Consider the following 26,956-nt stretch of genomic DNA (forward strand, 5'->3'; position numbering starts at 1 on the left):
GGAAGTCGGGAGGAGTTTTCGGTGGGGAACAGATGGAGCGAGTTGTGTTTTGCTGCATTCGCTTCGGATGCTACCATGTGTGGGACGAGAAGGGGCCAGAGCAGGGCTAGGTCCCAGCCAGCTGGTCAGCAGGGCCTGCAGAAGCCCCTCCAGCCTGCGGCCCAGCTGTTCTGGCGGGGAGGGGTGGGAGGCTGGCCAGGCGGGCCAGGCGCTCCTGCCGCAGTGACCCGGTCCCTCTCCCTCGTGGCAGGCGGGCAGAGTGGCCCTGCACTGGGCCGCAGGCGCGGGGCACGAGCAGGCAGTGCGGCTGCTCCTGGAGCACGAGGCGGCTGTGGACGACGAAGATGCGGTAGGGGGCCCTTCCCAGGGGCACGTCTGTGTGTCTGCCTGTCTGCCCAGGTGGGGGTGGGGCGGTGTCAGTCTCATCCTCTGCATCTGTGAGTCAGTTGCTGTCGCTGTCGCAGGTGCGGGGTGGCCGTGGCACTGCGCTGGTCCCGCTTTCTCTTGCACAGCAGTAGAGCTCCCTCCGTTGTCAAGGGCCTTTCCGGGCTCAGCCCCTCGGGTGCGCATGCGCAGGGAGAGCTGCGGCCGGCCGGGCAGCCTGACTGCCGGGTTAGCAATGCAGCTAGGAGGAGGAAGAGCGCTCATGGGAGGCCACTGGGCTCTGCACCGCCAGACTTGCATGAAGTCTGACAGTCATGCGGAGCCTAGGGCAGGCAGTGCACTGCTGAGAGAGGGAGAGAGAGAGAATCTTCCATCCACAAATACCCACAACAGCAGGGTTGGGCCAAGCTGACTCCTGGAGCTGGGAACTCAGTCCATGTCTCCCCGGGGGGGTGGCAGAGACCCCAGTACTTGAGCTGTCACCTGCTGCCCTCTAGGGTCCGCATTAGCAGGAAGCTGGAGCCGGGACTCAAACTCAGGTAGTCCAGTGTGGAATGTGGACATCTTAGCTGTCGTCGTTAACTGCCAGGCCAGACACCTGCCCCTTAGTCTGTTTGCTGCTACTCTAATTGAATACCACAGACAGGGTAATTTGTGGGTGTTTTTTTTTTTTTTTTTAAGATTTATCTATTTAGGCCAGTGCCCCAGCTCACTTGGCTAATTCTCCGCCTGTGGTGCCAGCACCCTGGGTTCTAGTCCCAGTTGGGACGCCGGATTCTGTCCTGGTTGCTCCTCTTCTAGTCCAGCTCTCTGCTGTGGCCCGGGAGGGCAGTGGAGGATGGCCCAAGTGCTTGGGCCCTGAACCTGCATGGAAGACCAAGAGGAAGCACCTGGCTCCTGGCTTTGGATCGGCGCAGCGCGCCGGCCATAGCAACCATTTGGGGAGTGAACCAACAAAAGGAAGACCTTTCTCCCTGTCTCTCTCTCTCACTATCTAACTCTGCCTGTCCAAAAAAAAAAAAAAAAAAAAAAAAAAGATTTATCTGTTTATTTGAAAGGCAGAGTTACAGAGAGGCAGAGGCAGAGAGAGAGATCTTTCATCCGCTGGTTCACCCTCAAGATGGCCACAACGGCTGGAGCTGGGCCAATCTGAAGCTAGGAGTTTCTTCTGGGTCTCCCATGCAGGTGCAGGGGCCCAAGGACCTGGACCATCTTCCACTGCTTTCCCAGGCCATAGCAGAGAGCTGGATGGGAAGTGGAGCAGCCAGGTCGAATCGGCGGGATACCAGACTACTGCGGTGTCTTTACTCGCTACGCCACAGCATTGGCCCCTAGACAGGGTAATTTGTAAGGAAAAGCGGCTTATTTGTCCCACAGCCAATTGGGGAGTGAACCAGCAGATGGAAGACCTCTCTCTCTCTCTCTCTCTCTGCCTCTTCTTCTCTCTCTGTGTAACTCTGACTTTCAAGTAAATAAATAAATCTTAAAAAAAAAAAAAGAAAACAAGGACACTGTAATGCTATACTTTTTTTTTTTTTTTTTTTTTGCAGGCAGAGTGGACAGTGAGAGAAAGAGACAGAGAGAAAGGTCTTTCTTTGCCGTTGGTTCACCCTCCAATGGCTGCTGCGGTTGGCGCGCTGCGGCCGGCACACCATTCTGATCCGAAGGCAGGAGCCAGGTGCTTCTCCTGGTCTCCCTTGGGCCATCCTCCAGTGCACTCCCTGGCCACAGCAGAGAGCTGGCCTGGAAGAGGGGCAACCGGGAAAGAATCCGGCGCCCCGACCGGGTCTAGAACCCGGTGTGCTGGCGCAGCTAGGTGGAGGATTAGCCTATTGAGCCGCGGCGCCGGCCTGCTATACTCTTGAAGCTGTGTTTATGAAGAATTTATTCTCAGACTGGTTCCTTCCAAACTTTCGGTTTTAAAATGGTCTTTCTTGGCAGTGGGTGTTTAGCCTAGTGGCTAGGACACCCTCACTCCACACTGGGGCCCTGGTTTGAACCTTGGCTCAGGCTCCTGACCTGGCTTCCTGCCTGTGCAGACCCTGAGACGCAGGTGCTGGCTCAGGTCATTGAGTCCCTGCCACCCACGTGGGAGACCTGGATTGTGTTCCCAGCTCCTGGCTCCAGCCCTGGCCCAGCCCTGGCTGTTGCGAGCTTTTGGGGGAATGAACCAGTAGACGGTAGATCTCTCTCTCTGTGTGTCTTTCTCTATGCCTCTCAAAAAAAATTTTTTTTAAATAGTCCCTTCTGAACTAATGATGGGAGTAGATGGCAGCTGTTTTATTTTTGGTTTCATTTAGAAAAAAAAAAAAGCTTGCAATAATATATCAGCCTCCATTTTTAAAAACTTCCTGGTCTTTTTTTTTTTTTAATTTTATTTATTTATTTGAAAGTCAGAGTTCCAGAGAGACAGAGAGAAGGAGAGGCAGAGAGAGAGGCCCTCCATCGTCTGGTTCACTCCCCAACTGGCCACCAGGGGCCCAAGAACTTGGGCCAGCCTCTACTGCTTTCCCAGGCCATAGCAGGGAGCTGGATTGGAAGTGGAGCAGCCGGGACTCAAACCCGTGCCCATATGGGATGCCGGCAATGCAGGTGGTGGCTTTACCAGCAATACTACAGTGCTGACCCAGACTTCCTGGTCTTTAAATTCTTAAAGCTGGGAGCTCCCTGGACCGGGTGGCACTTCTGGTTACTTGTGCCATGTGGACACGGGGCCAGGTGCACGGCCACACCTCCTCACATTCTCCCCACCTCCCCACGTCCTCTCCCCTAGTTCGGGATGAATGCGCTCCTCCTGTCTGCCTGGTTCGGTCACCTGCGGATCCTGCAGATCCTGGTCCACTCCGGGGCCAAGGTCCACTGTGAGAACAAGGTGAGATCTCGGCTGGCAGCCCCTGGCCCTCTACCCACAGCCAGCGGCTGCACAGGGCCCTCCACCTCTGCTCCCGCTGCCCCCTGCCCACCTCTGCCTGCCCCAACTTGCCCCACTCTCTGAGAATCTTCTGGAAGTCCTGACTGAGAGCAGTGCTGTGAAGCTGGGCGCTTGGGAGAAAGCCTGGGTGCTTTCTGATCTGCAGGGGAGGACTCAAAGGAGCATCTTGGAGGCTGGTTAGGGAGGGGGGATGCGGAGCGGGGTGCTCTTTCCCTTCCTGCCTGCCCTGGCTCCCTGGGGTGGCTGTGATGGAGCGGAAGGAGCAGAGCTCCATTTAGCGACTCTGGGACCTGGGATGAGCCTCAGTTTTGTCCCTGGAGCTGGGGGAGAAGCGAGAGTTGTGCGGTGAGGCACAGGACCCGGCTGGGTGCCTGGCAGATTGGGGAACTGGTGTCTGCACGCTGCTCCTCCGTGTGTGCATGGTGTGAGGGCAGGGTCCCCGCGAGTCCCAGGGGGTGCCCCCCAGGGACGGCCACCACGTGCTTCCTCCCTGGCTCCTTCCCTAGTGACTGGATCAGAGGTGATGCCTGGGACCTGCTTACCCATTCCGGGGGGCTGTTCTGAGGACAGCTAGTGATAGAGGACCTCATTTTACACTTCCGGGTCATTTCCAGTTTAATTCCAGGTCATTTCCAGTTTACTTCTGTGGGTGCTGCCTCCCAGTCCTCTCTCAGCCACCCAGAGCTCGGGGGTTATTTTCCTAACGTGACCTCTGTGATGATGGACGCTTAGAGAGACAGGTGACACTGGCCCCAGACCACAGAGCTGATGGGTGGGGACTTGAACTCCAGCATCATCGCTCCCGCCAGCCGCTCTGAGTTGCTTATCCTGGGGCCCACTCGTCGCTTGTCCCCTGGGGCAACTGTGTCCAGGAGGTGGGCAGTACGCAAGAAGGGCCTCCCTCGGCAGGCTGCAGGGACCACCTGGGCTTGTTTCCAGGACGGCCTGACCTTGCTGCACTGCGCAGCCCAGAAAGGCCACGTGCCTGTACTGGCATTCATGATGGAGGACCTGGAGGACGTGGCCCTGGACCAGGCGGACAAGGTGAGAGCCAGCCCTGCTGGTGCCTGCTGGGCTTCCTGCCTGCCTTGAGGGAATCTTCTGACATAGGGACCAACTGCCCCCCTGGGGGAGGTGCTGATCCGGAAGAGGCAATGGGCACAATGGGCAGGGCTCCAGCAGATCATGGTCAGTTGGCCCCAAGAGGCCCTGACCGTGGACTAGACAGGTTATAGAAGGGAGCACTTGCTCTCTGCTTCCTGGTGGGGGGGGGGTGTTTGGGTTTGCAGGTAGGATATGGAAAGCAAGGGAGTGGGGGTGGGGCAAACAGAGGGGAGAGCATCTCTTGAGCTCCAGAGGTGGCAGGGGCCGCTTGGGTGTGAGTTCTGCAGGGCGGGAACCCGGGAGGGCAGGCTGGAGGGGTGCCAGGGGCCCCTCATGGAGACCTGTGCCTCCAGCCTCTGGGATCTGTCCTTTTTTCAGTGGGCAGCAGGGAGGGACCCTGGCAAGTGGCCCTGATTGGGAATTGGGGTCTGGCCTTTCCAGGGTGGGTGTATGGGTCAGGGGGAGGGGCAAGGATAGTGAGGCCTGAGGGGCTGCCGAAGGCCCAGAGCGGTTGGGGGAGCAGAGCCAGCCAGGCAGGGCGGTGAGGGAGGCTCACTCCTGTCTTTCTGACCAGCTGGGCAGGACAGCGTTCCACAGGGCTGCTGAACACGGGCAGCTGGAGGCTCTGGACTTCCTCGTGGGCTCTGGCTGTGACCACAGTGTCAAAGACAAGGTACAGTGACCGCAAGGCTCTGGGCTCCTGACCAGGTTGCAGGACCCTTGCCACCTGGTAGGTGCTGGCACCTCCCCTGCACCCACCTCTGACTCCAGGTGTGCTCTTGGGAGGCCCAAGGAGCGGAGGCTGTCTCATGGCCTGCTTGCAGGCATGTGGCAGCTTGCACTCAGCCCAGCCCTGATTCAAGGAAATCCATGCCACAGCCCTGAGTAAAGAGCTGTGATTGGATGTGGGGAGGCGGGGTGGCCAATCTGGTTGGCCGGCGGTGCTCCCAAGGGCGGGATGAGCAGGATCAGTACTCCGGAGCCACATGCCCGCCTTCTTTCTGAGGTGCTGCTGTTGCTATGGCAACAGGAAGATAGGAACTGTTGACTCATGGTGGAGAGTTTAGGAGCAGGGTTCACCCATCTGAGCAGGGGTGAGGGCCGGGGAGTAGAGGGGATGCAGTGAGCCACTGCGAATCATTGGGTAAGATGTGCTCTAGCACATTCTAAACAATGCTTCCAGCAAACGGAGCGATGCCACCACTGATCCCGTCAGCATCCCTGGCGGGGATTAAGGGGGTTCTGTGTGGAAGTGGCGACGGTGAGCTCACAGACTGATGCACCACAGGTGTCTCCAGCAAGGGCCAGTTCAGTCTTTTACAGCCGTGGGAACTGAGGCCCAGAGAGGGGGCTGCTTTGGCTAAGGGCACACAGCAAGGTAAAGGAAGAGCTGGGTGCAGGAGCCAGCATGGCCCTGATTCCTGGTGCCTCACCCTGCGCCCCTTCCCCACCTGGGGTCCTGACCCCCATGGGCTCTGCACCAAGTCCATCATCCACACTCAGCCTTGCAAGATCCTGCAGCTTGGATCAGCCCAGTCTCCTCCATTCTGGAAACACAGGCTGAGAAGGCTGTGGGTGTGCAGAGAAGGGACAGGCTGACCCAGGGGGCAGAGATGATGGCCCCTCAGGACGCCGGGAGAGCAGGAGCAGCAGATGCAGAGGAGGACAACAATGAGCTGGGAGGAGTCCTGCAATCAGCAAGTCTAGAAGGCAGCTTTTGAAGTCGCACACCCCTGCTGGACCCTGTGCTTTCTGATTCGGGGTGATTCATCTGGGGGGGGGGAGCACTGTCAGCTTCCCAGCGGTCTCCACTCCCAGCCCCTGAGGGTCCGCCACTTCCTGTGGGTGCCCTGAGCACCGGCCCTCCCCACCGTGGCTGCATTTCCGACAGCGGACCCTTGCTTACAACAGCAGCTGCACGCGTGTCCAAGGCGAGGGTGCCCCGAGCAGGACAGAGCTGCTGGGAGGGGATGTTTAAGGCATTCATGGAGTGTTGCCCTGCCCTTGACGGAGACGCCCGGTTTCATCTTTGATCCCCTAAGAGAGCGACTGCTGTTTTGCCTATGTGTGGCTTGGCCGTGGGGCGATGTGTGGCTTTCACTGTTATTTTAAGTACTTGTTCCTGCTCCGCTGCACTCTGCGTGAAGCCTCAGAGCGGGGCCTCTGCTTCTGCCTGCCTTTTAGGGCCCTCAGGCGTCCCTGGTTCGCCCCCTGTGGTCCTCGGTGTGTTCCTTGTTGCTTTTTAGATTTATGTTTATTTGAAAGGCAGAGTTACAGAGAGAGGAGAGACAAAAAGAGGAGAGAGAAAGAGAGAGAGAAAGAGATCTTCCACTCTCTGTTTCACTGCCTGAATGGCTGTAAGAGCCAGAGCTGGACCAAGACAAAGACAGGAGCCAGGAGCTTCATCAGGGTCTCACACATGGACGCAGGGACCCAAGCACTTGGCTCATCCTCTGCTGCTTTCCCAGGTGCATTAGCAGGGAGCTGGATGGGAAGTGGAACAGCTGGGACTCAAACTAACATCCATGTGGGATTCCAGCTTTGCAGGTGGGGGCTTAACCCGATACGCCACAACATGACCCCAAGATTTTTTTTTTATTTACTCACTTATTTTCATTTTATTTGGAAGGCAGAGAGACAGAGACAGAGATCTTGCATCTGCTGGTTCACTCTCCAAATGCCCACAACAGCCAGGGCTGAGCCAGGCCAAACCTGGGAGCCTGGAGCTCCATCCAGGTCGGCCATGTCAGTGGCAGGGAGCAAGCACATGAGCCGTCACTGTTGCCTCCTGGGGTGCGCAGTAGCAGAAGCTGGAATTAGGAGTAGAGCCAGGACCCTGAACCCGGGCCGTCTGATAAGGGGCGTGGGCACCCAAGCAGGGGCTTAACTGTTGCGCCAACTGCCCACCCCAGTGAAGCAGGCTGGCCTGGGAGGGTCCGCCCAGTGGAGCCACCTGTCTTGGCTCTGTCACTGCTCCCTTTAGACTCCTGGCGACTCCCAGGCCCCTGGCTCGCAGGTCTACCTGCCCACACACGAGCTGGTCCCACGATGGACTCACTGAGCAGACCTGTGCTGCGTGTCTGCCCCCGTCCCGGCTTCATTCTCAGCCCCCGAGGAAGTCTCGGAGAACCAGACGGACAGAAAGCTTTGTCCTTCTGGTGCTCCGGCACAAGGAAGCAGAATGTGACCGAGCCAGGGTGTGCTTGAGGGGCACCAGTGCCATGGGAAAGAGGAGAAGAGAGGCCAGGGGACCACCCTGGACAGCCCTCCCTCCACGTTGAGCTACTGAGGCCTCGTCCTTGAGCATTGAGGGGGGAAGGGTCAGGGGTACCCAGGAAGGGACTGGCTTCACACAGGAACCTAGGCTTAGTTTAGTTTTTATTTTTAAAGATTTGTTTACTTATTTGAAAGTCAGAGTTACAGAGACAGAGGAGAGGAGAGAGAAAGAGAGAGGGAGAGAGAGAGAATCTTCCATCCACTGGTTCACTCCCCAGATGGTCACAGTGGCCAGGTCAAAGCCAAGAGCCAGGAGCTTCTTCCAGGTTTCCCAGATGGGTGCAGGGGCCCAAGCACTTGGGCCATCCTCTGCTGCCTTCAGAGGTGCATTAGCAGGCACAGGATCGGACGGAAGTGGAGTGACCAGGACAGGAAGCATCCCATATAGGACGCTGGCATTGTAGGCAGGGGCTTTACCCACTTTCCACAGGGCCAGCCCCTAGTTTCATTTTTTAAGTGCTGTGTCTGCCTTGAAAATGTGAGGAACCTGAGGATTTGGCCCAGGTTTGGTTTTTGGCACTGGCAAAGCAGGCAGAGCCGCAGCTTGTCCCGCAGGTGCTCTGTGACCTGCCCTCTCTGGGCTGCTTCTGTCGCTGGGAACAGAGGGACGGCCCCAGCAGCACGGGGCCTGCAGGGCTGAGACTCCCAGGCTCTGCCTTCCCCCTGCAGGAGGGGAACACAGCGCTTCACCTGGCTGCTGGCCGGGGCCACGTGGCGGTGTTGCGGCGGTTGGTGGAACTGGGGCTGCACCTCGAGGCCAGGACCACGGTGAGTCGCCCCTGGGGGATCAGAGAGCTGCGGCATCGGGGTCTTTTGCGGAAGCCGGGCTTCTCAGGGCCGTCGGTCTCCCCTGGTGCGGGCCGGAAGCCAGGGAGCCGAGGGTCTTTTTCTGGCCCTCGCTCGGAGCCCACGGGGACAGATCTGCAGCAGCCCCGTGTCCAGGTGTGGGGGGCGCGCGGCTCGAGGGGTTCCCAGAAGGTGATGAGCATAGCCTGCTGGCCGGGGTGGTCAGCTGCAGGGGGGTGAGGGAGAGCGGAGGCCGGCCGAGAACGCTCCGCGGCCAGGCGCCCCGCGATGCTCACGCTCACGCTCACCGCCCTCCCGCCTCCCGTGTGTTTCAGGAAGGGCTGACCGCGCTGCACGCGGCTGCGGAAGGCGCCCACCCCGATTGCGTGCAGCTCCTCCTCCGCGCTGGCAGCGACCCCAACGCCCTCACCCAGGTAGCTGGGGCAGCCGCCGCGACCCCGGGCGTCCTAGGGCACAGGTTCTGGCCTCGGCTTTCCCACTGCGGAGCAAGTTCCTTAACCTCTGCCAGCCGGGTTTCCCAGCTGCAAAATGGGGTGAGAGGCGGGGGCGGGGGCGCAGTGGGTTAGGCTGCTGCTTGAGAAGCTAGCATCCTGTCCTGGAGCACCGGTTCGAGTCCGAGCTGCTCCACTTCCCATCCAGCTCTGCTGATGCGCCTGGGAGGCAGCGGATGACGGCTGTGGTGCCTGGGCCCCTACCAGCCATGTGGGAGACCTGGCCTTGCCTGGCTGTCGTGGGCATTTGGGGAGTGAACCTGTGGACAGAAGATCTCTTTCTCACTCTCTCCTCTCTGCACCCCTCCTTTCTCTGATGTACTACCTTTTCAAGTAAGTAAAAAAAATGAAGTGGGGTGGTATATACTTACCTTTCTACATTGCTGTGAGGATGGAACACCTGGCACGGTGCTGACAACACAGGGCTCAGCACCTGTGAGTATTTTAGCACTTGGGCCATCTTCTGCTGCTTTCCCAGGCACATTAGCAGGGAGCTGGATCAGAAGTGGAGCAGCTGGGACTTGAACTGGTGCCCACGTGGGATGCTGCCTTAACCCACTATGTCCATTGCCAGCCCCTGTGAGTGCTGTTTGATTGTTGGGCTCTTGATAGTTCATAGAACCCCTATCCTAATAATGGCTATCCCAGAAATACATCACCCATTTTACAGATGAGAAAACTGAGGGTTAGTTCGTTTTCTTTTTTTTTTCCTCTTCTTTTTCTTTTTAATTTGTGAGCTAGAAGTCGCATACCATGCAGTGCCCCCATTTAGGTGTACACTTTGGTGATGTCCACAGTCACACCCCCATCACCACCATCAATTTTTTAAAAAAAGTTTGCTTATTTATTTTTATTTAGTTGAAAGGCAAAATGAGAGAAAGAGAGAGAGAGAGAGAGAGAGAGAGAGAGAGAGAGAGAGATCTTCACCCTCCAAGTGTGTGCAACAGCCAGGGCAGGGCCAGGCCAAAGCCTGGCATTAGCAGGAGGCTGGATCCCAAGTGCAGGCACTGTGGTGTGGGATACAGGTGTCCCAGATGGTGGCAGAACCCACCACACCACAATGCCCACCCCCATAAGTTTAGAACACTTTCATTTTCCTTCTGAAATAAATGTATTTCTTTGAAAGAAGAAAAAGCAGCTCTCATCCACTGGTTCAGTCCCCAGATGCCCACAGCAGTTAGGACCCAGCTGGGGCCAGAGCGAGGAGCCGGGCTGAGAGCTCAGTTCAGATCTCCCATGGGATGGTGGGAACACAGTCACAGAGCTGTCACCACTGCCTTCCTGGGTCTGTAGGAGCAGGAACAGGAGCTGGGAATGGCACTCAGGCCCCCTGCTGTGGGCCGTGGGGTGTCTTAGCCACCTGCTCCCAATAAGTATGTTTTCTGTTGCCAATAACGCAACGACACGAACTGTGTGAGTTATAAAGAAAAGAGGTTCATTTTGGCTCAGGGTTCTGGCTGAAGGCCTGGAGGCTGCATACAGGATGGCCTTCCGGTGGCCGGGTCCTGAGGCGGGGCGGGGCATTGCGAGGTGAGGGACAGGGGCGCGTCTGGGTGTCCTGGTCTCTCTTTAAAGCCTTGGTTTTCAGTCATGGGGGCTCCTCCCGATGGCCTTATCTGCTCCTGGCCACCTCCCAAAGCCCCATCACTGATCGCCATATCTGGATCCAGGTTCTGCCCTTGGAAGCCCTCACCGTGGGGATCAAACAACCCGAGTTTCAGAGGGAACAGACCGTAGTCAGCCAGCCACTGTCTCAGAAGCAAAGCTGTCTCAGAATCCTGCTCCCCCCTCACCCCAGGGCTCCCGCACACTAATGGGGGCCCTGCCGTGGAGCTGCACCTGCACAGGGGCCACCCCAGCCCACAGTGCTGTGGCTGCTGAGTGGCCCTGGCACAGGCCAAACCCCCACGGCGCTGTGCTCATCTACTCTGACCAGGAGGGGCAGGTATGTGCCTTTTTTGTGGGCAGGGCATTGATGTTTTCGTTTTTGATTTTGTTTTGCCTTTTGTTTTTAGATCAGTGACAAATCCCCTTTCTTTTTTCAAATTTATTTGTTTACTTTAAAGTCAGAGTTACAGAGAGGCAGATGGAGAGAGTGAGAGAGAGAGAGAGAGAGAGAGGTCTTCCATTCACTGGTTCACTCCCCAAATGGCCACAATGGCTGGAGCTGCACTGATCCAAAGCCAGGAGCCAGGAGCTTCTTCTGGGTCTCCCATGGGGTTCAGGGGCCCAAGGACTTGGGCCATCTTCCACTGCTTTCTCAGGCCATAGCAGAGTTGGATTGGAAGTACAGTAGCTGGGACTCGAACACCCATATGGGATGCCGGCGCTGCAGGCAGTGGCTTTACCCGCTATACCACAGCACCAGCCCCCAGCCTTCCTGCTTTTGAAACCTAAAGTCCTTCTGCCCAGGGCGCCTCCAGTGCCTGGCACACTGGGACAGTGGATCATCCTGGTGGGCAGCTGTGACTGTGGGCCCCGGCTGGGCTCAGATATGGAGCTGTGCCCTCTGGCCCTGCATGCTCCCCTAGACCAGCTACTGGTGTGGTCAGTGCGTGTAAGCGTGGGGGTCCCTGTCTGGCAGCTCCCTGTATCTTCCTTAGCGCCTATCACCTGCATGTCTTTGCAGCCAGGGAACTTGGCAGGCTCTGGGTTGGTGATGGGAGCGAGGAAAAGGCTGAGGCCATTGTGAACAGCCTGCACTGCTCACCAGGCTGGGGCAAGTCCCTGATTTGCTAATCACAGGGTTTCCTGGGGATAACAGTCTTAGGGGATTTGAGACCCAGATGGAACAATTGAAGCCCAAAGCGTGTTGTCCACCCCACTGTGACCCTGCGTGAATGTCTGATTCCTTCTAGAAGAAGCGGAGCTGCCTGCACTATGCGGCCCTCACGGGCTCTGAGGACGTGTCCAGGGCTCTGATCCACACGGGAGGCTGCACCAACGTGGCAGATCACGTGAGTGTGGGCTCCCCACTGTAGAGTCTTCCGTAGCCACAGCAGGGCTTGGTGGGGGCCAGGACTGGGGCAGCTGGGGGCACAGGGAAGTCAGATCACGTCCTAGTGGGAACGGGATTGGAAACCGAGCTTGCAGCGCCCCCTGCTGAATTATCTGTGAGTGTTCTCGGCTTGTGTGTGCCTTGCGTGTGATCTTTTGTATTGCTGGTCTAGCCTTTTAGTAGTTCACTTTAAAAACAAAAAGGATTTTTTTGATTTATTTTGGGAAAGTTAGAGTTACAGACAGAGAGGGGGAGCCAGAGAGAAAGGGAGATCTTCCATCCGCTGGTTCACTCCCTAGATGGGCACAACAGCCAGGGCCGGGCCACAACGAAGCCAAGAGCCAGGGGCTTCATCTGGGTCTCCCACATTGTGGGTGGCAGAGGCCCGAACACTTGGGGCTTCTTCAGTTGCTTTTTCTAGGCTATTAGCAGGGAGCTGGATTATAAGTGGAACAGCCGGACTCGAACCAATGCCCTTATGGGATGATGGCATTGCAGGTAGTGGCTTTACCCGCCATGCCACAATGCTGGTCCACCATTGTTCTTTTTTTTTTTTTTTTTTTTTAAGATTTATTTATTTGAAAGTCAGAGTTACACAGAGAGAGGAGAGGCAGAGAGAAAGAGAGGTCTTCCATTCGATGGTTCACTCCCCAGTTGGCTGCAACGGATGGAGCTGCGCCAATCCGAAGCCAGGAGATTCTTCCAGGTCTCACACGTGGGTGCAGGGGCCCAAGGACTTGGGCCATCTTCTACTGCTGTCTCAGGCCATAGCAGAGATAGATTGGAAGAGGAGCAGCTGAGACTAGAACCGGTGCCCATATGGGATGCTGGCGCTTCAGGCCAGGGCTTTAACCCACTGCGCCACAGTGCCGGCCCCCATTGTTCTTTTTTTTGGCCTTCCCTGGCTTTGAGCCCCGGCACTGCCATTTTCAAACTGAACAACCTTGGGTGAACCCTTCGACCCCCTTGGGCCTGTTCTCTTACTGCAGGTTTGTTAGGATTTCCATTGTGTAAATGAGGAAACAGCTATTGTTTAATTCGAAAGGGGTCGTCCCTTATAGCTAAGATAACTTCTGTGTTACTGTGAAACAGGTGGAACACAATGCATTGGACAACAGAGAAAAAAGGCCCCCTTGGCCCCCCCTGGTTGGCAGAGCAATGCCTCTCCTCTTTCCTACCGCCCATCTGTGTCTGTGTGGTGGCACCTACAGCTGGCGGGAGTCCAGGCTGGGGCAGAGTTCTGGGGAGGGGGGGTCTCGCTTACTGCACCCATCGAGGCACCGGGATCCTGACTCCTGTCCAGAGGAGCATGCCTGGCCCGGGCACAAACTGTTGCCCACTGTAGCTGCTCCTTGTGGTCCAGCGGCCACACCACATGCTGGATACTTCAGTCGGTTCTGCCTCAACTCCTATAAATAATGATTTTGTGAACGTCTTTATGGCATCTGACTTTCTACTTCTTTCACATTACACTTGGGTCCCCCAAACAGGTGCTAAAACATTTACATGATTCCTGATGTAAGTTGTCAAACTGCCTTACAGAAAGCCAGGGCCTATAACCCCCAGAAACTCGTGAGTGACCTCACACCAATGCCAGGAATTCAGTTTAGCAAGTTTTGTTGCTAAATGACTCTTTGTTATTGTTTTACTGTGAATGTCTGTTTTAACCAGTTTCTATGCGGTCACCATGCTTGGAGCATCATATGTGTTGTTTGTTCCTATAATTGTTTTCACATATTAAGACGTACATTTTTATGTAATCAAAGATATTCTCAGCACAGATTGTTGGTTTTTTGAGAAGTTAATATTGTCCATATTTATTTTATATGAGAGAGAGAGAACGCTCTCATCTGCTAGTTCACTCCCCAGATGCTTGCAACAGCCAAGGATGGGCCAGGCCAAAGCCAGGTACCAGGAACTCCATCCCAGTCTCTCACATGGGTGCAGGGGTCCAAGCACTTAGGCCATCTTCCGCTGCTTTCCTAGGTGCGTTAGCAGGGAGCTGGATCCGAAGCTGAGCAGCCAGGACTGGTACCGGCACTTGGATATGGGATGTGCCAGCATTGCAAGCAGTGGCTTGACCCGCTTTGCCACAGTGCGGGCCCCAAGCCAAATCAGGGGCTGGCTGTTTCTTAATCCTCCGGCCAACACTGGATATGAGGTTTTACATTCTCCCCTAATTAAAAACTAACCAACCTAACTTGTCTCATTATTGTCTTAATTTGCATCCCTTCCATTATGACTGAACGTGAACATTTTTCCATCTGTAGTGAATCATTTCTCCAAATGATCTTCCTGTTCAGATGCAGGGATCTAATTGTTTTTCGTTAGTTTGCACACACTGTGTGTGATATATGCCATCTCCAGCGTTGACAGGCAAAGATTCCTGTCTTCCTGTCTGCTGTTTTCATTCTGGCTGCTTTTGTTCCCTATTTGTATTCTTCTTTCTTGTCCTATTTGCATTGTTTTTCATATCAAAATTAGCCTGTTGGGACTAACAGTGTGAAAACACACTCTCATAAAAAGTGCAGGCCGGGCCGGCGCTGTGGCACGGCGGGTTAATGCCCTGGCCTGAAGCACTGGCATCCCATATAGGCACCGGTTCTAGTCCCGGCTGCTCCTCTTCTAATCCAGCTCTCTGCTGTGGCCTGGGAAAGCAGTAGAAGATGGCCCAATTGCTTGGGCCCTGTACCTAAGTAGGAGACCAGAGAGGGGGTTCCTGGCTCCTGGCTTCAGATTGGCACAGCTCCGGCTGTTGTGGTTATCTGGGGAGTGAACCAGCAGATGGAAGACCTCTCTCTCTGTCTCTGCCTTTCTCTGTAACTGTCTTTCAAATAAATAAAATAAATCTTTAAAATAAATAAATAAGTCTTTAAAAAAAAAAAAGCGCAGGCCCTCTCTGCTCTCTCTTTTTGAAAACAGAAAGCTTTTTATTCCCCAAAGAAGTCATATCTGATGACCTTTTTATTTGCTATTTCTCATCCTGTTTCTGTATTTGGGAAATGAATTTTCTTGTCTACAATTTGAAAATGTTTGTTTTCTTCTATTTTTCCAATAATTTAAAAAATATCAATTATTTTATCCATGCTATTTTCCCTCTGATATTACTAATTAGTTATCTCAATCCCTGTTATTGAATAAACCTCCTGGTTGTAACACAGCTTACTAAATACTTAAGTTTATTGAGTTTTTCTTCTTTTTTAATATTTACTTTTTCTTTGAAAGAGTTACACAGAGAGAAGGGGAGGTAGAGAGAGAGAGAGGGAGGGAGAGAGAGAGAGAGAGGGAGGGAGAGAGAGGGGGGGGGAGGGAGGGAGAACTTCCATAGGCTGATTCTCTCCTCAGATGGCTGCAGTGACCTTGGCTGGGTCAGGTCAAAGCCAGGAGCTTCTTCCAGGTCTCCTACATGGCTGCAGGGGCCATCTCCAGCTGCCTTTCCCAGGCCACAGCAGGGAGCTGGATGTGTGTATTACAGGCTCAACCTGCTATGCCACGACACCAACCCTGGGATTTTCTTTTCTTAAATATTTTGATTTTATTTATTTAAAAGAGTTACAGAAAAGGGAGGGAAAAAGAGAGAGAGAGGGACAGATCTCCCATCCTCTGGTTCACTCCCCTAAAGGCCGCATCGGCCAGGGCAGGGCCAGGCCGAAGCCAGGAGCTTCATCAGGGTCCCACACGTGGATGCAGGGCCCAAGCACTTGGGCCGTCCTCTGCTGCTTTCCCAGGTGCATGAGCAGGGGGCTGGATCGGAAGTGGAGCAGCCGGGATGTGAACTAGGGCTGCAGGTGGCAGCTTAATCCCCATGAGCTTCTTTTGGTGTTAAATCTTTTTTGAAATCCCTGCAGTTTTTCCTTGAACACTTTTTGAAGACCCTGCATGTGCACGGGTCTCAGTTCATTTTGCAGCACCATAAACTTGTCTTTTCATTCTGTCGTCTGTGAACTTTTTGAAGTCCTCTTGTGTCTCCTCGCCAGCCGGGCACTCTGTGCACCCTTCAAAAGAGCAGTCACAGGGTGGAATTCAGCCTCAGATTAGGAGGCCAGTGAGGAGGCCTGCATCCTGTGTTGGCTCCTGACTCCAGCTTCCTGCTAGTGCGCAGACCCGGCTGCTCCACTTCCAATCCAGCTCTCTGCTACGGCCTGGGAAAGCAGTGGAAGATGGCCCAAGTCCTTGGGCCCCTGCACCCACGTGGGAGACCCAGAAAAAGCTCCTGGCTCCTGGCTTCAGATATGCCCAGCTCTGGCCGTTGTGACCATTTAGGGGAATGAACCAGCAGATGGAAGACCTCTCTCTCTCTCTCTCTCTCTCTCTCTCTCTGCCTCTCTGTAACTCTGCCTTCTAAATAAATAAATGAATCTTTAAAAAAAAGTTAAAAAAAAGAATTCCTGATGATTGATGTAGATGCTTTGCCTCTGAGGCATAATGTCCATGCGTCCGGTGTCGGCTACAAGGACTTCCTTCCAGCAGAGAGACCGACGTGCACTGCTCAGCCAGGTGGCCCAGGCCAGCCTCCGAGTGCTGAGCCACACGACAGTGTCCACCTTGCCTGGGTGTGGTGAAAAGGGTGCTTTAGGGCCGTGCTGGGTGCAGCGGGGTAAGCTCCCTCCTGTAGTGCCAGCTCCCAAATGGGAGCACTGGTTCCCATCCTGGCTGTCCCACTTCCAATCCAGCTCCCTGCTAATGCACCTGGGAAAGCAGAAGATGGCCCAAGTGCTTGGGCCCCTGCACCCACATGGGAGACTCAGGTGGAGTTTCTGGTTCCTGGCTTTGGCCTGGCTCACCCCCAACTATTGCAGCCATTAGGGGAGTGAACCAGCATATGGAAGACTCTCTCTCTCATTGCCTGTCAAACAGTAAGTCTTTTTTTTTAAATGGCACCTTAGCTCTGTAGTCTTTCTCCTCAGCACTCATAACCCTAGCCTAACCATGGGCAAAGCAACAGACAACTCCCGGTGAGAGAAGTTCTACAAAATATCTGACGAGTCCTCCTCAGCTGTCAAGGTCATCCAGCAGAGAGGCAGTGAAAGCCTGAGATGCTGTCACAGCTACGAGGAGTTGGGACAACTTAGCATGAGTGTAAGGCGGGGTCCTGCACAGGGCCCTGGGAGAAAACAAGGACATTCGGTGGAAACTGAGGAATCCAAGCAGAATGTGGACCTTAGCTACAGATAATGGACTGACACAGGATACTTAATGGTGAGAAACACCTCACACTAATGTAAGATGTTAATAATAGGGGAGGGGCTGGCGCTGTGGCGCAGTGGATAAAGCTGCCGCCACCTGCAGTGCCAGCATCTCATATGGACGCCGGTTCAAGTCCCAGCTGCTCCACTTCCAATCCAGATCCCTGCTAATGTGCCTGGGAAAGCAGTAGAAGATGGCCCAAGTCCTTGGGCCCCTGCATCTGCACGGGAGACCCAGAAGTTTCTGGCTCCTGGCTTCTGATCATTGCAGCTCCAGCCATTGCAGCCATCTGGGGAGTGAACCAGTGGGTGGAAAACCTCTCTCTCTCTCTCTCTCTCTCTCTCTCTCTCTCTCTCTCTTTCTCTCCCCGCCTTTGCCTCTCTGTAACTCTGCCTTTCAAGTGGGTATAATGTGGGTATAATGTGTATATGGGAATTTTCCATACCATCTTTGCAACTGTTACAGAAAACTAAGGGGATGTGTGTTGTGGCACAGAGGGGTAAGCCACGCTTGCTGCACCTGCATCCCGTATTGAGAACTGGTTTGAGTCCTGGCTGCTCTGCTTCTGATCCGGCTCCCTACTAATGTGCCTGGGAAGGCAGTGGATGATGGCCCAAGAAATGGGTGACCAGGATGGAACTCCTGGCTCGTGGTTTCAGCCTGGACCAGCCCCACCCAGCTGTTATGGCCATTTGGGGAGTGAACCAGTGGATGGAATCTCTCTCTCTCTCTCTCCCCCTCCCCCTCTCCCTCTCCCTCTCTCTCTCATATCTTACAAAGGATCTAAGAATAAAAACTCAACCATTAAAAAGTAAAAAATTCATTCCAGAAATGAGCAGCAGACAGGAAGGGACATTCGTCCGAGGAGGACGAGCAGGCGGTGAGCGAGCTCATGGGAAGACACTCGACATCCTGAGCCACTGGAGCAGCACAGTCGAGCCACCAGGAGAGGACCACACACCTGTCAGAACGGGCAAAATGCAACAGTGACAACATCGAGGGTGGCAAGGGAAGGCCACACTAGATCACCCATGCATCGCTGGCGCCAATGTGCAATGCAACAGTCAGTCTGAAGAACAGCAGAGGGGCTGCTTATAAAGCTGGCTGGCGCCGTGGCTCATCAGGCTAATCCTCCGCCTTGTGGTGCCGGCACACTGGGTTCTAGTCCCGGTCGGGGCGCCGGATTCTGTCCCGATTGCCCCTCTTCCAGGCCAGCTCTCTGCTGTGGCCAGGGAGTGCAGTGGAGGATGGCCCAGGTACTTGGGTCCTGCACCCCATGGGAGACCAGGATAAGTACCTGGCTCCTGCCATCGGATCAGCGTGGTGCGCTGGCCGCGGTGGCCATTGGAGGGTGAACCAATGGCAAAGGAAGACCTTTCTCTCTCTCTCTCTCTCTCACTGTCCACTCTGCCTGTAAAAAAAAAAAAAGAGAGAGAGTTATATATAGAGAGGGAGAGACAAAGAGTGACAGAGAGGTCTTCTATCCACTGGTTCACTCCCCAATTGGCCGCAACGGCTAGAGCTGCGCCGATCCAAAGCCAGGAGCCAGGAGCTTCTTGTGGGTCACCCATGTGGGTGCAGGGGCCCAAGCACTTAGACCATCCTCCACTGCTTTCTCAGGTCATCATCACACACAACAGCTGCTGTTGAAATTCTATAGCAATTTTACCCGTTTTAAAAAAAATTTTTGTAGGACGTGTCTCAGAAACTTCCCAGGGTTTTTGACATCTTGGTTTGGGACCACATGAAACCCACGGTGGTTGAGAGTCATCCTTGTGACATTTCGTCTCTTCAGTAGGCATCTCGCCTCGCTTTGCCATCATGCTGCCAGAGCTCCTGGCTTGCCCTTATCCACTCCCGAGAGCGCTCTTCATGGATACATCATGCTGTGTGCTTGTCATTCATTGTGAACACAGTATCTTTTTGAATGTGTCATTTCTTTCTTTCTTTCTTTTTCTTTTTTTCTTTTTCTTTCTTTTTTTTTTTTTTTTTTTTGACAGGCAGAGTGGACAGTGAGAGAGAGAGACAGAGAGAAAAGTCTTCCTTTGCCGTTGGTTCACCCTCCAGTGGCTGCCGGGGCCAGCACACCGCGCTGATCCGATGGCAGGAGCCAGGTACTTATCCTGGTCTCCCATGGGGTGCAGGACCCAAGCACTTGGGCCATCCTCCACTGCACTCCCTGGCCACAGCAGAGAGCTGGCCTGGAAGAGGGGCAACCAGGACAGAATCCGGCGCCCCGACCGGGACTAGAACCTGGTGTGCTGGTGCCGCAAGGCAGAGGATTAGTCTAGTGAGCCGTGGCAACGGCTGTGTCATTTCTTATGGGCTTTCACGCTGCATACTAGTCATGTGGGTAGTTTTCTATATGACCATCTTGATTCTGCTAGAGGTATTTTTTTTTGGGCGGAGGGTAGCAACTATTCCAACTTGTCTACCTATACGAGTGCAATCACATCACCTACAAACAATGGGATTAGTAAGATTTTTTTCCCCCAATATCGATAAAATAATTTCTTGCCCTGGCCTAAACATGTAATGGAATCGAGGACACTCGTGTGTGTGTGTGTGTGTGTGTGTGTGTGTGTGTTCTGTATTATAACCTGCTTCCACTCAGGCTTTGAGGGTGTTTTTCCTCCATAGATACAGATCTATGCCATCAGTGGTGTTGGCTGGCACTGTTCCACAGTACTTGCCACTATGTCACCTAAAGAGCGGGCTGCTGTGGCAGTCAGTCTACATTGTCATTCAGTCGGGGCCCCAGGGGACTGGCGGGGACAGTGTTCCCAGCACGGACTTGAGGACGCGTCCTCTGTGGCCCTGGCTGGCTCGCTGATTCATTCATCTCCTATGTAAACATTTGTCCCCTACCTACGTGTTGAGGGATACAAGGGCCCGAAAGACATGGTCCCTCTGGGCCACGTGACAAAGAACACCAGCCCTGTGTACTCCCTGGGTGGGTGTGTGGGTTTCAGGGCAGAAGATCCGCAGGTGCTGCTGCCAGACGGGACCTAGACAAGCACCTGCTAGACGAGGAGTAGCAGAGGGAGGGGAGTGACTTGGCCACGGTCACACAGTGGGCGTCTCTCCAAGTCCCTGGCGCAGCAGGTCTCAGGCTGGGAGACCCAGACCCCACCCACCTTGAGGATCAGATTTAGGCTCCTGGAGATTCAGGCTTCGGGGCTAGGAATGCCTCCGGCCACCCACAAGGCTTAAGAAGCTAGAAGAGCCGAACCCGGAAGCCCTGATGGCTTCCTGCTGCTGCCTGCCGGAGCCAGCCTGGAGCTGGGCCGTCCTGGGCAGTCCCCACGTGGTGCTGACTGTGTTCCCCTTACAGCAGGGTGCCTCGCCCATGCACCTCGCCGTGCGGCACAACTTCCCTGCCCTGGTCCAGCTCCTCATCAATGCCCACGCCGACCTGGACGCCACTGACAACGTAAGTGGCCCCCCGGCAGCCAGTGGGCTGCTCCCAGGCCTGCAGGTCTCAGCAGGGCCCAGAGTTGAGTAACTGCTGCATGAGGTGTAAAAGGCTGTCCGAACACTGTTGGAGGTGGCCTCGTTTCACTGTTAGCGCTGTGGTTGTTTTCTGAGTTTTTGCCAAGAGATACAGACACTGTAGTAGACATCTCCCTACAGCCGGCCGGGTGTTCTCCTCGGTGTTTTTCCTTAGGGAAAATTCGCAGGATGGGAGCCACTGGGGCATTTTTGTGTAACAAGAAGACCTTGGGTCTGAAGCTGCGATCAGTAAAGATCCCTTTGAAGTCCTTGCTCCTAACCCATGCCCCAAGCGCACCCTGCTCAGTGCCAGCAAGGCCACAGTGCAGGCAAGTGCTGGCAGCGCAGAGCCACTTGGCAGGACAGATTGGCCGTCTTGACGGTGACCGGTACTTGCCCCACCTGCCACCCCGGGAACCGAGCCCCGGGAAGTGTACTAGGAGCTCGCGCACAAAGGTATTCACGGCAGCACGGTCTGTCAGTCCTCGATTTGAAAATAACCCAAATATCTCAAAATAATAAAGAAGCACTTGAGTACATGATGGTCAGACATAAACATAGGCCATTCTGGAGTTGTTAAAATGGTGTTTAGCAGGGCCAGCATTGTGGCATAGTGGGCAAAGCTGTCACTTGCAATGCTGGCTTCCCATATGGGTGCTGGTTCATGTCCCCAGATGCTCCACTTACGATCCAGCTCCCTGCTAATGCACCTGGGACAGCAGTGGAACCTGGCCCAGGTACTTGGCCCCCTGCACCCATGTGAGAGAACTGGAGGAAGCTCCTGGCTCCTGGCTTCGGCCTGGCTCAGCCCTGGCTGTTGTGGCCATCTGGGGAGTGAACCAGCAGGTAGAACATCTCTCTCCTTATCTTTCTCTCTCTCTGTCTTCTCCCTCTCTCTTTATCTCTGACTTTCAAATAAATGAATAGATTTTTTTTAAAAAATGATGTTTAACAGAGCTTATAATACACAAAAAGTATGAGGTAGAAAAATGAGATGTACACTGTATATACAGATGATCTCATATATATAAAACCTACAAACTGAAGACATTCTGCATTTCAGAAAAGACTGGAGGAAGTAGACTAGGGTCACTAGGGGATTTGACTTGGGTGGTGGGCCAGTCTCTCTCTCTTTAACATTTATTTATTTTATTTGAAAGAATCAGAGAGAGGGAGGGAAGGGGGGAGTGAGAGAGAGAGAGAGAGAGAGAGAGAGAGAGAGAGAGAAAGAGAGCTATCATCTATCCACTGGTTCACTCTCCAAATGCCTGCAAAATTGGGGCTGGGCCAGGCGGAAGCCAGCAGCCAGGAACTCCAGCTCCGTCTCCTGTGTGGGTGGCAGGGGCCGAGCCCTTGGCCTGTCATCTGCTGTTTCCCTGGTGCATTAGCAGGGAGCCGAGCAGGAAGGGCAGATCACCGGGACTTGGATCGAGGCACTGGTGTGGGAGGTGGGCGTCCCAAGCAACGGCTTAACCTGCTGTAACCCGATTCCGCTCCTGTTTCTGATTTTTGTTTTTCTTCTTTCTACTTTGTTTTCACCAAGTCTCTGGTGAGTGTTATGTTATGATTAAACCCAGCTACCTGTACTCAACACCCCCAGCCCCAACACAGTAACTTCTTCCTCCCTCCCTCCCTCCTTCCCTCCCTCCCTTCCTTCCTTTCTCCCTCCCTCCCTCCGTCTTTCCCTCCCTCCCTCCATCCCTCCCTCCCTTCCTTCCTCTTTCTTAAGATTTATTTACTTGTTTGAAAGGTAGAGTTACAGAGAGAGAGAGAGGGAGAGACAGAGAGATCTTCCATCCACTGGTTCACTCCCCAAATGGCCACAATGGCCAGGGCTAGGCCAGGACAAAGCCAGGAGCCAGGAGCTTCCTCCAGCTCTCTCTTGTGGGTGCAGGATCCCAAGCACTTGGGCCATCTTCCGCTGCTTTCCCAGGCCATTAGCAGAGAGCTGGATCAGAAGTGGAGCAGCCAGGACTCGAACCGGTGCCCCTATGGGATGCTGGTGTTGCAGGTGGAGGCTTAGCCTTCTAGGCCCCAACACACAGTAACTTCTTATGGAAGATTGTGCTGGCCCATTGGGAGCGTCTCCCCGTGGGTGGTCCTGACTTTGAGCCTCGGGCCACCCCTGCGGGACGGCTGCTCACCCGTCCCCTTGGCTCCCTCCCTAGAGGCAGCAGACGCCCCTGCACCTGGCTGCTGAGCTCGCCTGCCAGGAGGTCGCCGAGCTGCTCCTGGTCGCGGGGGTTGACCTGAGCCTGAGAGATAAGGTACCTGTGCTTGCTACCTGCCTGCCTTTCAGATCTTCAAGCCTCCCTCTTTGCTACCAGTGCAAACATTCCTCCTCATTCCCCCTCAGGTTGTTCAATCCTCAAAATACGACAGCTCAAAAGCAGCCTCCTCCAGGCAGTCTTCCCAGCCTTCTACTGCCTTCACCTCTGTCCTCTGGGTCCCCTGGCCCTGGCCCTGCCCCTGGGCCTTTTCTGTTTCCTGGCCCCCATCAGGCTGTGAGCTCCTTCAGTCAGCTTGTGGGGAGTGGAAGGAGGAGAACAAGTCCCCCGTGGTTGCCCATCCCTGCTCCGTGTGGGACAGGGCTTGGGGGGGGCCGTGCAGGTCACTGCACGGGGCAGCTACTTCCTCAGGCTTCAGGAGAGCCGGGCGCTGCTGTGAGTTCGGAGGCCACCGGCTAGTGAGGGGCAGGAGGCCAGTCTGGGATGGGGAGGGCCAGAGCTGGAAGCCGGGATCAGGCCTGAGGCTGAACTGCTCTGAGCTGGGCCAGGGCCTCTGGCCCTGGGCCTCGCTTTCTGAGACCCGGAGCGGTGACGCCTCTGCCTGGTGAGGTTGGGGACTGCACATAGGAGGCGTTTCCCAAGCTCTAAAGCTTCCTGCACACAGAAGAAATGCAAGAGGCGGTGCCAGAATTACTATTATTATTGCCTTTTAAACTTATTTCTGTTATTTTAAAATTCTAATTTATTTTATTTTAAATTATTACTGTTGCTGTTGTTTTTATTTTACGGACTTTTCCACATCCCTGTGGGTGTAGACTCGTGGGAAGTGCGTTGGGCAGGAGGGTCTGTCGTTGGGGTGGCACCTTGCACCCCTCCTCTGCAAACCCCAGCTCCCTTCTTGCCTCTTCCCTGCAGCAAGGAAAAACTGCCCTGGCCGTGGCCGCCCGCGGCAACCACGTCAGCCTGGTGGACATGATCATAAAGGCTGATCGCTTCTACAGATGGGAGAAGGTACGGAGGCTCTAGCTGGAGCGGGCTTTGGATCCAGTTCTGATTGGTGGGTGACAGTCCCTGCCTGGTGCACCCCCTGGGTTGTCTGGATGATCTTCCAGACACACTGATAGGAGCAGACAGAAGGCAGTGCCCGTGTGGAGACTCCACGGGGCCCTGCCGTAGCTGCTGGCTGATGAATGCGTGTGTGCGTGCATGCGGGGGTGAAGGGGAGACCCCGGTTAGTGCTGCCTCACAGCCATCTCCAGGGGATTGGTGGGGCTGTGTTCAGGCAACTTTCTGAGCCCAGAGGAACATGTGCTGGGATCGATTAGTGATGTCTGCTGTGTGCTTGGGAAAGAAGAGCCACAGAGTGCAGGGCAGGCAGGGGTGTGGCGGCCAGCGACTCGAGAGCGACTCGGGGGGCGGGCGCTTGCGGTACCCTGGATATAAGCTAAGACAATTTTTGGTGTCCTGGGTACCAAAAATAAGCATTTTGATACAGAAAATATCTTTTTGCATTTGTTGAGTTTTCAAAACTAATCTAAAATTTAAGTTACAAATTTTAAAACGTCTTCTTTAAACTTTTACATTTATTTTATAAAGGAAGCTTTTTCACTATTGCTTGGTCCTATGTCTAAACTTAGTAAATTAAATGATCCTAAATATTTAAAGTTGAATGAACTTCAAATACTCCCTGAATTCTTAAATTATCCTAGTAAATCCATGAAATTAAACCTAAAAATACAAACATGCACTGCATAAGGTTTTGGGGTCTACAAACTTAGTCAACTTCTCTTATACCTCTCAAATAAGAATCATTATTCCAAAGTGATTGCTGACAGAGTCCAGAGCGTCACAAGATGATTCTTGCACTGGTGTGCCAGGTTCTCTTAGACACTACGGCCTCTTTACATACAGCAGGCCACCCTCAGTGTAATCCGCTGAGGGTCTGCCAACCCGACTCATCTCTGCTTCATTCTGAATCACTTCCAGCTTAATAGGCCTTTTTTTCCTTTACCCTTTTTTTTTTAATTTTTTTTTTGACAGGCAGAGTGGACAGTGAGAGAGAAAGACAGAGAGAAAGGTCTTCTTTTGCCATTGGTTCACCCTCCAATGGCCACCGCGGCCAGCATGCTGCGGCCGGCGCACTGCGCTGATCTGGTGGCAGGAGCCAGGAGCCAGGTGCTTTTCCTGGTCTCCCATGGGGTGCAGGGCCCAAGCACCTGGGCCATCCTCCACTGCACTCCCTGGCCACAGCAGAGGGCTGGCCTGGAAGAGGGGCAACCGGGACAGAATCTGGCGCCCCGACCGGGACTAGAACCCGGTGTGCCGGCGCCGCAAGGTGGAGGATTAGCCTAGTGAGCCGTGGCGCCGGCCCCTTTACCCTTTTTTTAAAGTCTTTTTTGTTTGTTTTATTTGAAAGGCACAGTTAGGAGAGAGAGAAAGAGAGAAAGAATGAATTGATATTTCATACACTGGTACATTCCTCAAATGGCCACATCCCATATGGGCCAGACAGAAGCCAGGAGCCAGGAGCTTCTTCTGGGTCTCCCACGTGGGTGCAGGGGCCCAAGCACCTGTGCCATCTTCTGCTGCTTTCCCAGGCACATTAGCAGGAAGCTGGACTGGAAGTGAAGTGGCTGGGACTTGAACTGGTGCTCATATGCCCGTGTTGCAGGTGGTAGCTAATGCCACTGTGCCACAGCGTCAGCCTCAAGCATCAGTAGTTCTTCAAGCTCCCAGAAAACAGCCCACAGCTGGGGCTTACGACACTGCACTGGGCCCTGCGTTGCGGAATAGCAGGTTTAGCCTCCACCTGTGAAGCCAGCATCCCATATTGGCACTGGTTCAAGTCCCAGCTTCTCCACTTCCGATCCAGCTCCCTGCTAATGTACCTGGGAAAGCAGCGGAAGATGACCCAAGTGCTTGGGCCCCTGCACCCACATGGGAGACCTAGAGGAAGCTCCTGGCTCCTGGCTTTGTCCTGGCCCAGCCCTGGCCATTGTGGCCATTTGGGGAGTGAACCAGTGGATGGAAGATTTCTCTCTCTTTCTCTCTTGCTCTCTCTTTCTCTCTCTCCCTCCTCTCTCTGTAATTCTGCCTTTCAAGTAAATAACAAATCATTTTGTCTTAAAGAACACTGCACTGAAGGACCAGTGTTTAACACCCCAGGTGGGAGCCCACTCCTAGGTCCTCACCTCACGGGTGACAGGTGTCAGCCAGGAAGTCAGATCTGGAGCTGCAGATGCCAGGGTGGGTTTTTCCACCTTGAACTTTCTACCAACCAGAGCTCCACATCCACTCCCTTTAGAGGGGCTTAGGCTTAATTCATGCCTTCACCTCCTTCTATTGTAACCTCTGATTTTATCATGTCTTGCATAGAAAAAATTCTGAAGCCCCTCCCTTTACTGCTTGCTGGGATTCCACAAGCCTGGTTCTTGGCCTGTCTGCTTTTGGTTGCAGCTTGAGACCCACTCTGGTTGGCACTCATAATACAAGAACACTGAGAAAAGACAGGCAATTGGTCAGAGAAATCTGGGAAGGCTCCCTGGAAGAGATGGCCTGTGGGTGATCTTTTGACTTATGGCAAAGGGATTTGGGGGACAGGGAGATGAAAAAAGGGTTTTGGCGGGGGGTAGGGGGAGCAGTGCTGGAGTTGCAGAGGGCAAGGCAACACCTGTAGTTAGAGCCAGAGGAGTGGACAGTGAGGGCCAGCCCAGGCGCCCCAGCCGAGGACAGCAGAGACGGAGGGAGGGACGAGGGGCTGAGCCCTGAGTTGCCCGGCCCTGCATCACGGCCGTTCAGCTTCTGCTCGTCTGGGATCTGCCCCTCCCAGGAGCGCCTGCCGGGCAGGGACCCCCGGGAGCCCCCGAGGAAGAGCCTGACTTTCAGGCAGGACCACCGGCAGGAGACGCAGCAGCTGCGCTCCGAGCTGTGGCGCCTGGCGTCCAGGCGGCTGCGGCCCCACGAGTGGAAGAGGCTGGCGCGTGCCTGGGAGTTCACCGAGGCCCAGCTGGACGCCATCGAGCAGCAGTGGACAGGTACTGCCCCAGGGCAGCTGGCG

The 26,956-nt window shown here is 54.5% G+C and overlaps 1 protein-coding gene across 3 annotated transcripts in view; it reads left to right on the top strand.

Annotated features, from left to right (window-relative positions):
- Positions 1–26,956, top strand: part of ANKDD1A (ankyrin repeat and death domain containing 1A) — a 36,114-nt gene that overhangs the window by 4,216 nt on the left and 4,942 nt on the right. Inside the window, exons 3-13 of one of the 3 annotated variants that reach the window (XM_070054376.1) lie at positions 251–349; positions 3,158–3,256; positions 4,256–4,360; positions 4,995–5,093; positions 8,366–8,464; positions 8,818–8,916; positions 11,853–11,951; positions 20,517–20,612; positions 22,840–22,938; positions 23,815–23,910; positions 26,729–26,933. In XM_070054376.1, coding sequence (XP_069910477.1) covers positions 251–349; positions 3,158–3,256; positions 4,256–4,360; positions 4,995–5,093; positions 8,366–8,464; positions 8,818–8,916; positions 11,853–11,951; positions 20,517–20,612; positions 22,840–22,938; positions 23,815–23,910; positions 26,729–26,933 — 1,195 coding nt within the window. Of the gene's footprint in view, positions 1–250; positions 350–3,157; positions 3,257–4,255; positions 4,361–4,994; positions 5,094–8,365; positions 8,465–8,817; positions 8,917–11,852; positions 11,952–20,513; positions 20,613–22,839; positions 22,939–23,814; positions 23,911–26,728; positions 26,934–26,956 lie in introns of all 3 variants that reach the window. The other 2 variants (XM_051822332.2, XM_070054377.1) reach the window with 2 other exon arrangements.

This window comes from Oryctolagus cuniculus, chromosome 12, assembly GCF_964237555.1.
Source record: "Oryctolagus cuniculus chromosome 12, mOryCun1.1, whole genome shotgun sequence".
In the NCBI taxonomy this organism is placed as follows: Eukaryota; Metazoa; Chordata; class Mammalia; order Lagomorpha; family Leporidae; genus Oryctolagus; species Oryctolagus cuniculus.